The following is a 13,539-nucleotide window of genomic DNA, read 5'->3' on the forward strand; positions in this document are numbered from 1 at the left end:
TTTTTTTTTTTTTATGATGGAACATTACCTGAATTCCTTATACTGGAGCTGTTCAGTTTGGAATCTTTGATGACTAAGTGCTTAATCCAAAGGGTGGGTGCCGTGATTTCTGAAAGAGAAAAAATAACTACCTTAAAGAAACTACAGCAACTACTGAATACACATGGTTGTTACTCATGAGGACAAGATGTTTGCTACAATCATGCCTTAACTGATCCATCATCTTTGTAGAGATCAGGTCATCCCCTGGTAAGGTCTTCCACCTCTTACGAACCACTATTTGTAAATCTTCCACAAGGTTATCTCATTATCTTCCTGTTCCAGAGTACCTCTCTGCCAGCAAAACATTTTTTTTTTTCCTCCCTCTAGCCCCCACTTCCTAAATTCTCAAGTCTAAAGCCTTTCTCCTCAACACATAGAGATCTCAAAGGTTATGTTCTGTGCTATAGTATATATTGGTTTCCAGATTAAAAAAAAAGTCAATTCAGACCTTAAATATTGCTTTAACAGCCCAAGAAGAGCTGACCACAGCCAGTTCCCTAAAACAAGCAGCAACAAAATCTGAAATAAATAGGCAGAGAAATGAAGATATTTCTGGAAAGACTTAAAAGGAAGTCTGTTAAAGAAACAAGTTCTTCTTAGAAAAGCACGTCTGATGCACTACAACCACGACATCCAAACATAAATTTGTGGGAAAAAAGTGCTCAGAGCACCTCCTCCGAGGTGTTACAATCAACTTCAAAACACAGCAGAACTTGCCCTAAGCCACAGAAATGACACAACATCAGCACTCGATTAGAACTTAGCAAAGCAGGACTCAATACCACGGGCTAGAGCTCCTAAAGTGACATTTTCAGAACTGATATCTTCTGAAAAAAATTTCAGTTTCCACAAAAGCATGCCTTTGATACTAGATCCTGGAGTTTGTCTTAAGTTCCTCTAAGAAGTTTTTACAAGAGTTTTCCTGCTCCCTTGTTGACATTTACATGGATCTGCTCAGCAAGGGAGAAGCTGGCTGACTGCAAGAGAAACTGATTACAAATTATAAGAGCATGAAGGAAAAATGAAAGAGAATTTTTCCTTCCTAAATGTTTTCAGTTACATTGATTGTAGGCATTATTGTAATCATGTTCAGGGCATTTTTTTCATATGGAAATATAGGCTGAACACTGATATTCCAGCAGTAGTAATAGTTTGCTAAACAAAGATTGCCATATCTACAGGTTTCACTACACTATTTTATTATCACTCAGTGATGATGTGCTCCTATAAATACATATTCCCGTAGACTTTGGGCCTTTTGGGGGGAGAACTACATCAAATTAAACACCGAATGAGAGGTAGAAAGGGGGAAAGCACAAAAGTAGAAAAAGTCCAAAGTGCTAGATCCAAACTCCTAAATCTGGGATGAAATTTAGCTCTGACTCTGTACTGTATGGACTGGGTATGCCTACAGCTGAAAAACGAGGGACAACCAAAGTCAAGAGATGACAAAGAATGGGTCAGGGCTTTTAGAGACACAATGGTGCATACTTTAAATGAGATTGAAAGGTGCAGGAAAAGGAATTGTGAGAAAAGAGGAGAAAGGAAAAGAAAAGGAAATTAATCCTTTGGAATCTACCATAAAAATGTATTTTCCATCCACTTAGCCTGGACATTTTTTGGAATACAGGTAAGCAACACAGACTCCTCTGAGTAACAGATTTGTGGACAGAGTAGATTCCCACTGAGTTAAGAGGTGAAGTTTACCAAAAAGAGAAGATGTTTAAAGAAATTATTCTTTAGGAAATGAATACAACTTGTACATTGAAACTAAATAGAGGGTGCATGCAAAGAAAACAGAGGGGGGGAATAAAATTTTTTTAATTCAAAACTATAGCAAGGACCATTAATAAAATACTCTTCTGCAGAGGAGAATCTTGTCCTAAGAGGAGATTCACTATAAACATCGCTGAGATCTGCATTGTAATGAAGTGAAATAATTTTTAAAGAGATGGCTGCTTTATGATTCAAACCTTGGACCGGAGAGTTTAAGTTGTGTGATCTACATTATCTCTGGCACTGCTCTGTTATGCCCTCAGGCAGGATAGTAGGGAGTGGGAGGGGAACTTATTATGCCCGAAATGTGAATTTTCATTATCCTCTAATGTAGGTGAAAACATGAGAAAGGTGAACCTTCATCTTGGAGATGTTGAGGTCCAAGAGGTATCACACATTTCAGAGGCAGCTGAGTGTATTTAATGCCCTTTGAAAAAAGTCAGCCCCTTGTGGATTGAAGGTAGGCACCCAAAAACAAAGCATGAAAAGAAATTCCACATTTTTATTTCCATTCATGTTGCTATCAGTTCCACCCTGGTTGCCTGACTTTGAATACACAGGTTTTCAGGAGCCCAGCAGATCTCAAACCCACTGAAATTGAGTGGTATTTGGACTTTAACTCCTTTGAACACCTATGAAGAGTCCAGACCTGACAGGTGAATGGAGAACTGTTTTGCCCTTTTCTGTCATCTGACGTGTGTCAGACACCAAGTACAAGCTATTCCTCAAGAAGACCTACCCAAGACACTGGGAGAGTATTCTAGTGAAGTATCATGACATGTTTGCTCAGAAAGAATCAAGGGATTGTTCAGGATGACAACCTGAGGTGTCTAGTCCAACCTTGTCCTCCAGACAGGTTCAGCTACAAGAAAAGATCAGGTTGCTCATGGCTTTATCCAACTGGCTCGAAACAGAAGGACAGAATATCGCCTCTCTGGGCAATCTGTTCCACTGCCTCATTGTCTTCATGGTGACTAAGTTTTTCCTTATATCCAGTCCAAACATTTTGTTTCAGCTTACAACTGTTGTCTCTCATCATGCATTACTGTGAACAGCCTTCTTGATAAACTTCCCTGTAGGTATTGGAAAGCTGCTATTAGGTCACCTTTAAGTCTTCTCTTCTCCAGGCTAAACTCTTCTTACACTCTTCCTGATGTACCCACTTTAAGCTACTGTTGGAGACAGTATGCTCAAAGGTGGTGGATTACACAAACTTTTGGTCAGACCCAGAATGGATTTTCTTGTGCTTAGTGCTACAACCACCACTGAAATCTAGTTAGTCCTATTTTACTAAGAGGGATGACAAAAACAGAGTGACAAAATTAGCAGAGGTTATTCATTGATGCATAGCTTGATTAACCTGCCTGTCATATTCTCTTCTCCCAAGTCATAAGGGACACCGCTAATACAACAGGAAGCCATTGCATTACTCATTCTCTTGAGAAGTCTAGGAGATAAGGTCTTGCATAATGTATTGCAAGATTTGTGAGAGGCAATCTTTCATCGTACAGTCCAAGCCCATTTATAAGACTTGATTTCACCTACAAATCAAAGCGAAGGTTTTTGATTGAAAATGTTTTTCATAGAAGATAGGATAAGATTTTTTTCAGACTCTGCCTGTCACCAGAAGGACCAGAAAAGGTCTGTTCACTACATCATTTCTCAAGAACTTTGCCCAGTTCTATTTGAATGACCAAAATGTTGAGTCTCTCCTAGAAGGAGCTTCTGAACGGGCTGTATTAACCCAATCAGCTCACTCCTGCATTTTACTAGTGCATTCATTCCTTTGAATATCTATGGGCAACCTCTCAGGGGAAAACTTAAAGGCCAGAAGTTTGTGATTACAAACAGCAATTTAATACAACATCAGTTTGCTGCCAGGTGGAACTTTCTTTTGATATAAACAAGAGATAGTCAGCAAGGCTTCGGTCTCCTTTGTTTATTTGAGAATGCTTTTTGCTCTGAGGGCTTTGCTTTGTTTCTTAAAGCTCACAAGAAGATTCTTACAAACCCACAATCACTAAATAGAAGTGACAGGACTACAGTATCTTGCCATTAAATAAGCTTATTTTAGCAACAAAAAACCCCCACCTCATCACCTGTTTTTACAAAGCGGCAGGAGTTATCAACAGCACTACCTACTCTTGCTCAGTAGTCTCCATTTCTGCCTTTGATCCAGTTTAAAAAAGTGTCACGTACAGCAGCTGAGTATGAAAATGCATTTATGGTCCACAGTTTCAGGTGGGTCACAAGAGTGGTTCGGACTTCAGCCCATAGCTTGACTATAATGGTTGTGGATTTAAATCTGTAGAAAACATGCACTACTTCTAAGCAACATGCAAGATATAAGCAGCTGCTAATAGGCCCATTTGCTACCCAAGGACCACTATCCCCACTAGTATTTATGTTTGTATGTGTAAAAGGCTTGAACCCTCTGTGATGACAGCCATTTTATCCTTGTTTCAAGGCTTCCAAGGGACTAAGGTCTGATATTCCCTCTCCAAAATAATACAATTGCAAGATCAGCCCATTTGAGAAGGAAACTGCCTTGGTGGGCTCTGAATTAAGTGGGCCCAGGACACTGACTTCATTTGCTTAAATAGTATGTGCGTCAATGAAAGTAATTGCTAAATAAAGAAACCTCCCAGCAATTTTCTCCCAAGTCAACATTCACAAGCTGTGGTTTAGCACTACCCTCCCTTTCGTGAAGCTGTAACGCGTTGCAGAGGTTATGAAACTGCCAGCATTGCTGTCATGAGGGTGGAGAGAGTGAGGGGGTAAGGACAGTCTAAAGAAAGTTACCATTTCTGACTCAATGCACATTTTTTTTGCCGTGACACCTTTTCCTCTAAGGTTACCCCAGGAATCTGGTCAACTGCTGTTATTGTTGGATTCCAGGGAAGAGGGGAGGATGTAAAAGGATTAGGGAAAATGCCTGAGGTCCCAAGGGCACTGTGAAATTTGGATAACTTATGAGATTCACCAGTTTTTCTGCTTTGCAGGATAAAGAAAGCATTTGAGCCATAAATCCTAGAGAAAAGGGAGAGGGAAGTAGCTTTTCTTTGTTGTTATTTTAAGGGATGCTCTTACCTTCTCCATCGAAAATAGGCTGGGTTTCCATGGTAGGCGTTGGCTTCGAACCATCATCTGAATTGAGGGTTAAAAAGAATCGAAAAGAAACTACCATTATTGAGGTAAATACTATCTACTCTCCAGTACTGTTGAATGATTGGGATTTGTACATGGCCCGGCCAAGTCCAGAAGAGAGAGAAGACAGACAGAACGAAAACAGTTTACACTAACGGCAATAACATTTAACATAGCAAGCATGCATCAAGCACTATCCCTAGACTTACAAGAAGCCTCCCCACCTCCCTCCCCTCCCCCTCCAGAAACCATTGGTGTGCATCACCTGGCAGTCTCCCCTTGTTGCACTGATCAGGCAATCACCTTTTTTGTTTCAGGTGGCTATATATCCCACACAGGTCATTTCCTGAGACAGCAAAGGTCTGGAGATTGCTGTCTCACTGTGTCTTTCTCCTTATTCTTTTTGTTCAAAAGGAAAACTCTTCTTCTGAAACTTACCTGTGCAGAACCTGGCACCAGCATTCACTGAAGAGCTGTTAGAAAGGGATGGTCAATAGCAAATCTTTTTTCTTACAATGTCTGCATCAAGGTGTTCTCTAATTGCAGTGGTGTGGCAGTGTCTTCTAATTGCAAAATCGTGGAAAAAGAACTTCTCTTACATTAGGGTTTTTGTGTGCAAGAGCTCTCCATGTCTTCTGACCACAAGTCTTTCATAATTAAAAGATTCAACCAAAAAAGATTCCACAGGAAATATAAATCTCAATATTCACAGATGGACCACAGGGGAAAGTGTTCAGTTTACACTCTCTTTGGCTTAGTATGCCTATCCATCATATCTACAGGCCCAGCTTGGATTCAGGCTGAGTCTAATTTCCTCAGTGCTCAGAAGGATCTGGATTTCAAGCCCCAGCTTGGAGCATCTTGACACAGCACTAGAACAGTGGCATAGCTTTAAGTGAGGCAAAACTTTTGACTGTGGGCATGCTAAGCTGGAACAAACTGTAGAGGAAAGTCTTTTGTTACATTGCAAGATTAGAAAATAGAATATTGCATTCTATTGCATTAGAAAACAGAATATAGAATATGGGATCTAAACTAAGATGAGATTAGCCTAGAATTGCTTTTCTTTTCCTTTTTGGAATACAGTGACTTTTAAAACTTACAATTTATAAAAACTACTTTTTGCATATTTTATAGGCAAAGATGACACTAGGCATCAGCAAGGTGGGCAGTAACCTAAAATGTAAAGTTACCCAGCGAAAATCAGGAGGGAGGAGTCCATTCCAGAAAAGCCAGGCTTGCCACCATCTCCATGACAATCAGATGCACAGGGCAGACAACATTTGGAGGAAAGGTGCTTGGGACATCCCCTCCTAGAGGTAGCAATAACTGCCCTCAGCCTTCCCTTATATTAGTTCCAATTACAAAAGTAAGAGACCATTGGAACGGGAAAGAAAGGGCAGAAATGGAAAACAGAGGCTTGTAGACTATTTTTCCACCCATACCCGATTTGCAGTTTTATAAACTGAGCAAAAGCCTGAACACCTCTTCCACAGATCATTAATTTCATGCATTTCCACAGAAAGCAATCTAATTCACAGAAAGCAAAAATGTGCTGGTAATTCCATTTCAACCTCAGAGATCCACTGAAGTAAAGGAGGTTGACAGAAACGAGCAAGAGAGACCCTGTTGTCATTTTCCCTCTTTGTCATCACTTAACTGCAAGCAAAGCAAAAAATATTTGAAAGAAAAAATACTTACCATTCCTCAGTCAACTCTTGTTCTGAGTTTTCCTGTTATTAGGTATTACGAGTAACATGGATAAGCAGTATTTTTCTTTAAAAGTTTGAGCAACTGATTTCTTGGAAAAATTCCCTGAATTTTGCTTACTTTATAAGCAGGAAGATTTTGCCCTTTAAAGAATCTTTGGATAAAAGTAAATAGTTGATCTTCACTTTTTTGTCATAATAGGCTGCTCTGCTTCTGCAAGATCCCAGAAACCACAGCTATGGGTTGTTATTTATTTAGGATGGCACTTCACACTTTAATGAAGCAGTGAGCAATATGTAATCAGCATGATTTGCTTTACAGATTGAGAAACCAACCCAAAACTGCAGAAGATACTCATAGAACAACTGGAAAGGTGAGTAATTCTCAAGTTCTATAAAATAGGAAGAGACCTGGCATAAAAAAAATTACCAGTATGATAATAAGTTTATTCCTACTGTTCTCATGAACGCTTCTGCACCAAGTAATTACAGAATTGCTTTTCAAATTTAAAGCAGCAACCCAGAAGCCAACGATGGACAAAAATTAAAAGTGGATCTGAGCCACAGCACTTTATCCAAACCATTATGTGAACTTTGGCAGAACTCAGGACGCTTCAGGTTCAGGGGGTTTCTTCTAGGCTCGTGTGTGTGTGTGAAGAACAGAGATGGTAGCAATTACAATTTGGGAAAGACATTCTTAAAGAAAGAGAATTTTGTAGCAGTTTTTGTATAAAGTTAGCCATTAAGCTACTGGAGAGTATTAAACAGTGACAGAATAAATGCAGCAAAACCCCAAAATACCAAACTAACCTTTGAACTGAGGGGTTTAAGATAATCTCAGTAAAATGGCTCTGAGCTGCACAATCATTTCCTCACTGGGTTACTAAGGCCAAATTGTCACTCAGTCCACATTGTAGCAGCACCCAGTACAGTATTAAGGGTTTTGCAAATAGAGGGAAGTATAATTACTCCCCTGTTGTTCAAGCAAGTACAGTTCTTTCATCACACATACAAGAAAAAATACAATAGACAAGAGCCCTGTAATTACATTCACCATATTTCAAAAATCAAAAGCCAGGGATATTTCTGATTATTTTTTTAAAGGTCATGAAATAGTCACATAAAAGACAAAAATTGCACTTTATTAAAAACACCATGCTCACTTCCCAGCTGCCAGCTTCTTACTCTGAAACTACCAAATCTATTTCTTAAACTGGAGAATTCTCAGTAGGTCTCAGTGTTTTAAATTAGCTTATGGCAAGAAGTTTCATTGCCGTTCCCTTTGGGCAGAACCACCACCCTAATACTTGTCTACTCTCATTTGATTTTTCCTCTCACTTAATACACTGTTCATCACTCCGAACATTTGTTCCACTGGCCTGTTTGCTCCTGGTAAACAAGGAGTAAGTTCTATTTTACATACCTGAAAGTTTTGAACAAATATTTTGCATTCCTTAAAGAAGCATTTTAACATAGAACAGAAAACCCAAGCTATTTCAGAGACCTGGGGTCTCCTGTGATATTATACGAGATGTACAGGATATTGTTACTTTGGAGCCAAAGGTAATCAAGCATGTTCAGCAGGTACAATCTATTCCTTTCTTCAAAAAGCTATTAAATTCTACACTTCTCCAAAAAGGTGTGTAACTGCAATAGTTCCTTATGTAGAGCATGTCACAGAGGGATCAAAGAGGTCAAGTGCTTCCTAATCCCTCCAGATGGAAATGCTTCCAGATCAGAAACTCATGTACTGCAGAACCATCAAAGATAATTTCCCTTGGTTGCAGAACATTCTCAAAGCCTTGATGAAGAGTGCATTGGCATCCTTCCCTTCCATGTTTTACAACCCAACATGAATACCCACTTTTTTTTTTCCAAGACAACCACTGAATACAGACAGCATCACTCAACAGAATACCTCCCAATGGGACATTGTTTTAAAACCATAGAACTCCTTTCCAGTAAGCCTCCTTTTCCTAGGGTACACTTGCAAAAGTTGAACCGATTTTTCTGGCTCAATTGGTGTCAACTTAAAAATGGTATTTTAATCTTATCACTGGTAAGAGTGAAACAGGCAGGTCCAAACAACTCTCCCTAAACCATTTTCACATTAAGACACCATGGCTATAAGCCAGAAGCCCGCTTGCACTACTACTGTCAGAGACCCATAAGCTTAAGAACAGCTTTTGTTGCGTTAGCCTGACAATAACTCAAACCAGCAACAATTACTTGCATGTCCAGATCTACTGCCAGTGGTGGGCAATAACTCTTTATGCTCCCACTAGGACCCCCTCCCTTAACCTTATCCTTGCAGAATATCTAGCAAGCATCTACATCTGGAATGACTGTAGTGTACACTGGGGTTGAGGGACAAGGAGATTCAGTTCATGTAAAAGATGACTGTAAAAGCGATCTTTTTACTCTGAAGGACAGTCACTGAGGCCATGAGCAACTCAAGTTATGTCAAGAGAAAAGTAAACTCCCTGACAAAGAAAAAGCATAAATTACTATGGAAGAATGTGAAGTAACTGCCTGCTGCTGTAAATCACTGTTCTTGCCTCAAGCCACCTAACAGAAGCTGGAGAAAGGGGATAAGTTAGGTGATTTAACCTCCCATATCATATCTCCTACCCAGGAAAATACACCCACTGCAAAAGTCATCTGTATACTTGCATCACCTCGTTAAGAGACCAAGATCTATAGACTTCCTAAGCAACCTCAACCTTTGGTACATCACTTGTGTGTTTTCACTGGAATCCATGAAACACTCTGTAAACATTTCTACCATTTTAAAGAGTGCTAGTGTTTATGGGGTCAACCATCAAGGCCTTGTACAAAATCTAGTCTTTTTTGTAAGTCTACATCAACAGTTCCCAGGCTTTGAGTCAGCCTGACAGAATAAGAGGATGACAATTTTAAGTGCGTAGCTCTGCCCTGGGAGGAGGCAGCCTTTTTCCAGTGTCAAGTGGTTCCTCCACTTACCATCATATGGTTTGGGGTGAGCGATTACAGAGCATAACTGAAGCTAAATAGGCAACTTAGGGCACAGATAGCCAGGACAATGAGTGAATTCTTAGCATGTCCTATTCAATGCAGCAAAGCCCACCTTTAGTGAGTGTCAAACCAACGGTAAGGGAGAAGAGCTTTCCTAGACTCCTGAGGGATTTAAGTCATACATACATCTTTCTGTGGCTTTAGTAACTCTGGTCAGATGCAACAAAGACCTGCCAGGTCAACTCAAGCTCCCTGTATCTGTGCAGTTCCTGAATCTTGAAGATGCAATTTTACAACTTTGACATTTCTATGTATTACCCCCAGGCTTGAGGGTGTTGTTTTAAATATTAAATAAAAAGACAACAAAACCTGTGTTGGTACTACATGGGGTCTTACACAAAAATACACATCCCTTCCAGTATCGTAGGGGGGAGCAAATTGTTGCCTTAATCACAATGCTTCCCTACATCAAGTGAAAAAGTTTCAGCAAGTCATAATTGATTTAATAGTCTATGCAACTTTTATGCAGAGACATATATCGCCAATATAAATGCAGAAAGTTAGCACTCATGCCAAAAAAATGTGAAATTCTTACAATCCAGCCAAATCAAGATAATTTCTTGCCAAGCAGCTGAAATAGAAATGCACCAGTGCAGATAGACTCCTCTGCCAGGTTTTCACACCCCTTTGCATAGAATCGTTTAGGTTGGAAAAGACCTTTAAGATCATCGAGTCCAACCACTTCTATGCATGGAGATCCCACAGCTGTTAAGAAAACAACCCAACTTTTTAAACCAAATCAGTAAAAGCAAGTTCTCACTCTTTATTGCCTTCGTTTTAAGAAACAGCAACAATGCGCTACCTTTGGATATAACAACCCACAAACACTTGGACACGGACCAAAATATGGAAAAGTTTTGCTTAAAAAGGTGAAAATGAGCTTAAGTGCAGAACATGAAAGGGTTCTGTACGGCTTAAGGAGCTCTTAACTGCAAAGGTTGACTTGCACTGTCACTGCAGTGATTTTTCCCTTCCTACATGAACTATTCTGTATGCTGTACAGACACAGGCACTGTTTACTTCAGCGCTGCATTCCAGGCATCATCCAGATAGGATAAGGAGCCTTCCCCTGTGCCTTCTGGAAAGCATTAGTTCCCCCCACTTCTTCCTCATATCTCCCTCACAGGTGCATCAACATGAAAAAAGCCACTCAAGCCCTGAGGACTTTGTGGTCCAATGTAGTCAGTGCATTTGTATGGCAGCACAATTCTTTGCCCTGCAAGAAAGCCTATCCCACGCACAGACAGCTGGAAGTAACTCTGACCCCCGTGACACAATTCAAAGCCTCCTCTGTTTGGCTTTTTGATTCCTGATTGACACATTCACTGCCAGGCGGAGATAAATGCTGCTGGGAGGACAATGTTGATCCGCTCCGACTATTCTTGTGAAGGACTTTTTCAGAATAATAAACAAAAAACATTGGTGTGCTTAAGTGTCTGAATAGAACTGGAGATAGACATAGAGAGGGGACCGGAGTGCTTTACAGAGGCTGGCAAGTCGATTGAAGAGTTAATTGTCTGGGTGTACAATGAGTTTATTCTGACCGCAAACAAAGAGCTCCCTCTTCCTGGGCCTGGTCCTTCAAAAGCAAACGTGTCAAAAGGGGTCTGGAGTAGCACTCTGTATTAATAGCAATGCTCTAGTCTCTGGGATTCAGTGGCTTTAAAACTGTTGAATCCCAAGATTCAGATAGGATCTCTCTAAAATCCAAAGTCCTCTTTTACTGCTTAAGTTCTCAAGGTACTTTTACAGTAATTAGCCAAAACAAACCTGCCCTCTAAGTTCTCATTCTTTGTAGCTTTCAAACGGCTCCTTTTGAAAAATAAAGGCACAGCAAGATATTACCCTTCAGACACAATGCTGTAGACACCTTCCCCAAAATGAGATCCAGTTTTATATTATTTCAATTATGTGTCATTTAACAGGAGTCAGTTTCAACAAAACAAGTGGCCCTGAATGTCTCATACTTGGGAAGATACAGAATCCCAGTCCACATCTGGACGTGCATTTCAGAGCTTGCACTATAATAGGTCAAACCAACACAATGTCCAAATACACACCCTGCCTCTGGGAAAGTTCAGATCCAGATTCAGATTTGAACTTTGCAGGTTGAACCAAGCCCTATGGTAATTATCACTTAAATACCTGACTCACTTCTGTAAGTTATGCAAAACTTTCTGGGGAGAAAGAAAAAAAAAAAAAAAATCTTCCTAGTACTGCTGCATGGAGGGCAATGCAGCTGAAAACTAAGCCATTATACTTTACCACTTTGATGGCAAAACTCTTACGGATTTTGGTGCCAATGCAGAGAGAGACATACGTGTTATTCTAGGAACAAGCACCAGTCGTGAAGGCTCAGAGAATTAAGCTGAGTTGGTTGTGAACTTTCTAGTGATGGAAATTTGTTTCAGTACTTGTGAAAAGTTTTTTTAACCCACTCATAGAAATGTAGCATTCCAAATAATATTTCTCCTCAGGTATACAGGCATGTTTCCACCAAGTAGAAGACAGAGCAAGAACCTTAAAATAATTAAAGCCAGCATTTAGAGCACTCACCTAATTCACACTTGAGACACCCTTTGCTCTCCCCTTTCTCAAACTAAGATCCCAGCTATAGTGCTATCAACTAATTTGGGAGGACAGCAGGGAGCCACTAGTCTACGTGATCTCTCTTTTGTTCTAGCGAGTAATAAATGAGGGGTTCAAAACCTCAAAACCTGTGAAATAAGATTTCTTGGTTTTCAGCCAGTTTCTCCCCAAACTGTGAACAGTAAACCACAATCTTAACCAATTCTGCAGGCTTGCAGTTTTGGACAAGAAGCAGCAGTATCTCTCAAGTAGCCTGAATACAGAAGTAATTCAGAACAAGGAACCTGCACACAGTCCTGCTGTTTTGAACTTAACTAGAATTTTCAGTTCATTTTTGGGCCAAAGTCCGACACGGAGGTGCTCTTTTCTATCAAAGCAATTTGTCCATATAAGATGGGCAGAGCAGCAGATGATCAGATTTCAGTTTGGTTAACAGAGCATTTCTAAGGTCAAATGCAAGGAAGCCGGGATGGAGAAGACCTGTCATTGCACACAGGTTTACCTTATGCAGTTCTACAATTTTCAGACTCCGCAGCCAAGGTCCTACCCAAAAGGCGAAATAGGTCTCTTCAAAGATTTGGAAGTAATGGGAAAATAAATGCCCAAGGCCAGATTTGAACCTTATCTGCTAAAAAGGAGAAGCAGGTAATAAAGGTCAGGGTAGTTTGAGACCATCTCCAGTTTAGAGTTGCACAAAAAGCTTTATTTTGATCAATGTGGAATCACTCTCAAGCTGTGAAGGCATTTCCCCCCCCCCGCCATCTTCAGAGACTTATTTCCACCCTCCCCCAACACTCCCGCAGCAGTTTCATTTGTGAAGCTAGACAGAAATCACGTGGCATCGTACGACTTAGAAATACACCCTGTTGTCATCAGCCCTGACCTACAGAACCAAGCCTTAACTCCTTCAGTTATGTCCTTGCCCCAAAGAGAATGGCAACTAGCTTGGCAATGGTTTTAATTGTCTTGATTTAAGCCAAAATCTTCAATTCACTCCCAGAGTGGCTCAAATTGCCAGGAGAAGAAAGAAAAGAAAAGGGAAAAAAATCTTAAAAGAACCTGCTTATCACCCCTTCAAAGGCTCTTGAGGGAGCTACTAAGATGCAAGTCATATATATTTTTGTTAATCTACCATTTCCACTGTTATCAGATTTGACCATTTCTCCCTTTGAGCCACGTTCCTCCCTTCCCTCATAGGCAAAGTGTCATAATTCCTTGGAAG

At 40.2% G+C, this 13,539-nt stretch overlaps 1 protein-coding gene across 6 annotated transcripts in view; it reads right to left on the reverse strand.

Moving 5' to 3' along the window:
* Window positions 1-13,539, reverse strand: part of SMOC1 (SPARC related modular calcium binding 1) — a 139,121-nt gene that overhangs the window by 48,421 nt on the left and 77,161 nt on the right. For 5 of the 6 annotated variants that reach the window (XM_052782340.1, XM_052782339.1, XM_052782338.1 and 2 more), the window contains exons 6-7: window positions 4,909-4,998; window positions 29-109 (exon numbers count right to left, since the gene is read on the reverse strand). In XM_052782340.1, the coding sequence (XP_052638300.1) occupies window positions 29-109; window positions 4,909-4,998 (171 nt within the window). The remainder of the gene's footprint in view (window positions 1-28; window positions 110-4,908; window positions 4,999-13,539) is intronic. The other variant, XM_052782337.1, reaches the window with a different exon arrangement.

The sequence above is a fragment of the Harpia harpyja genome, chromosome 3, assembly GCF_026419915.1.
Source record: "Harpia harpyja isolate bHarHar1 chromosome 3, bHarHar1 primary haplotype, whole genome shotgun sequence".
Lineage (NCBI taxonomy): Eukaryota > Metazoa > Chordata > Aves > Accipitriformes > Accipitridae > Harpia > Harpia harpyja.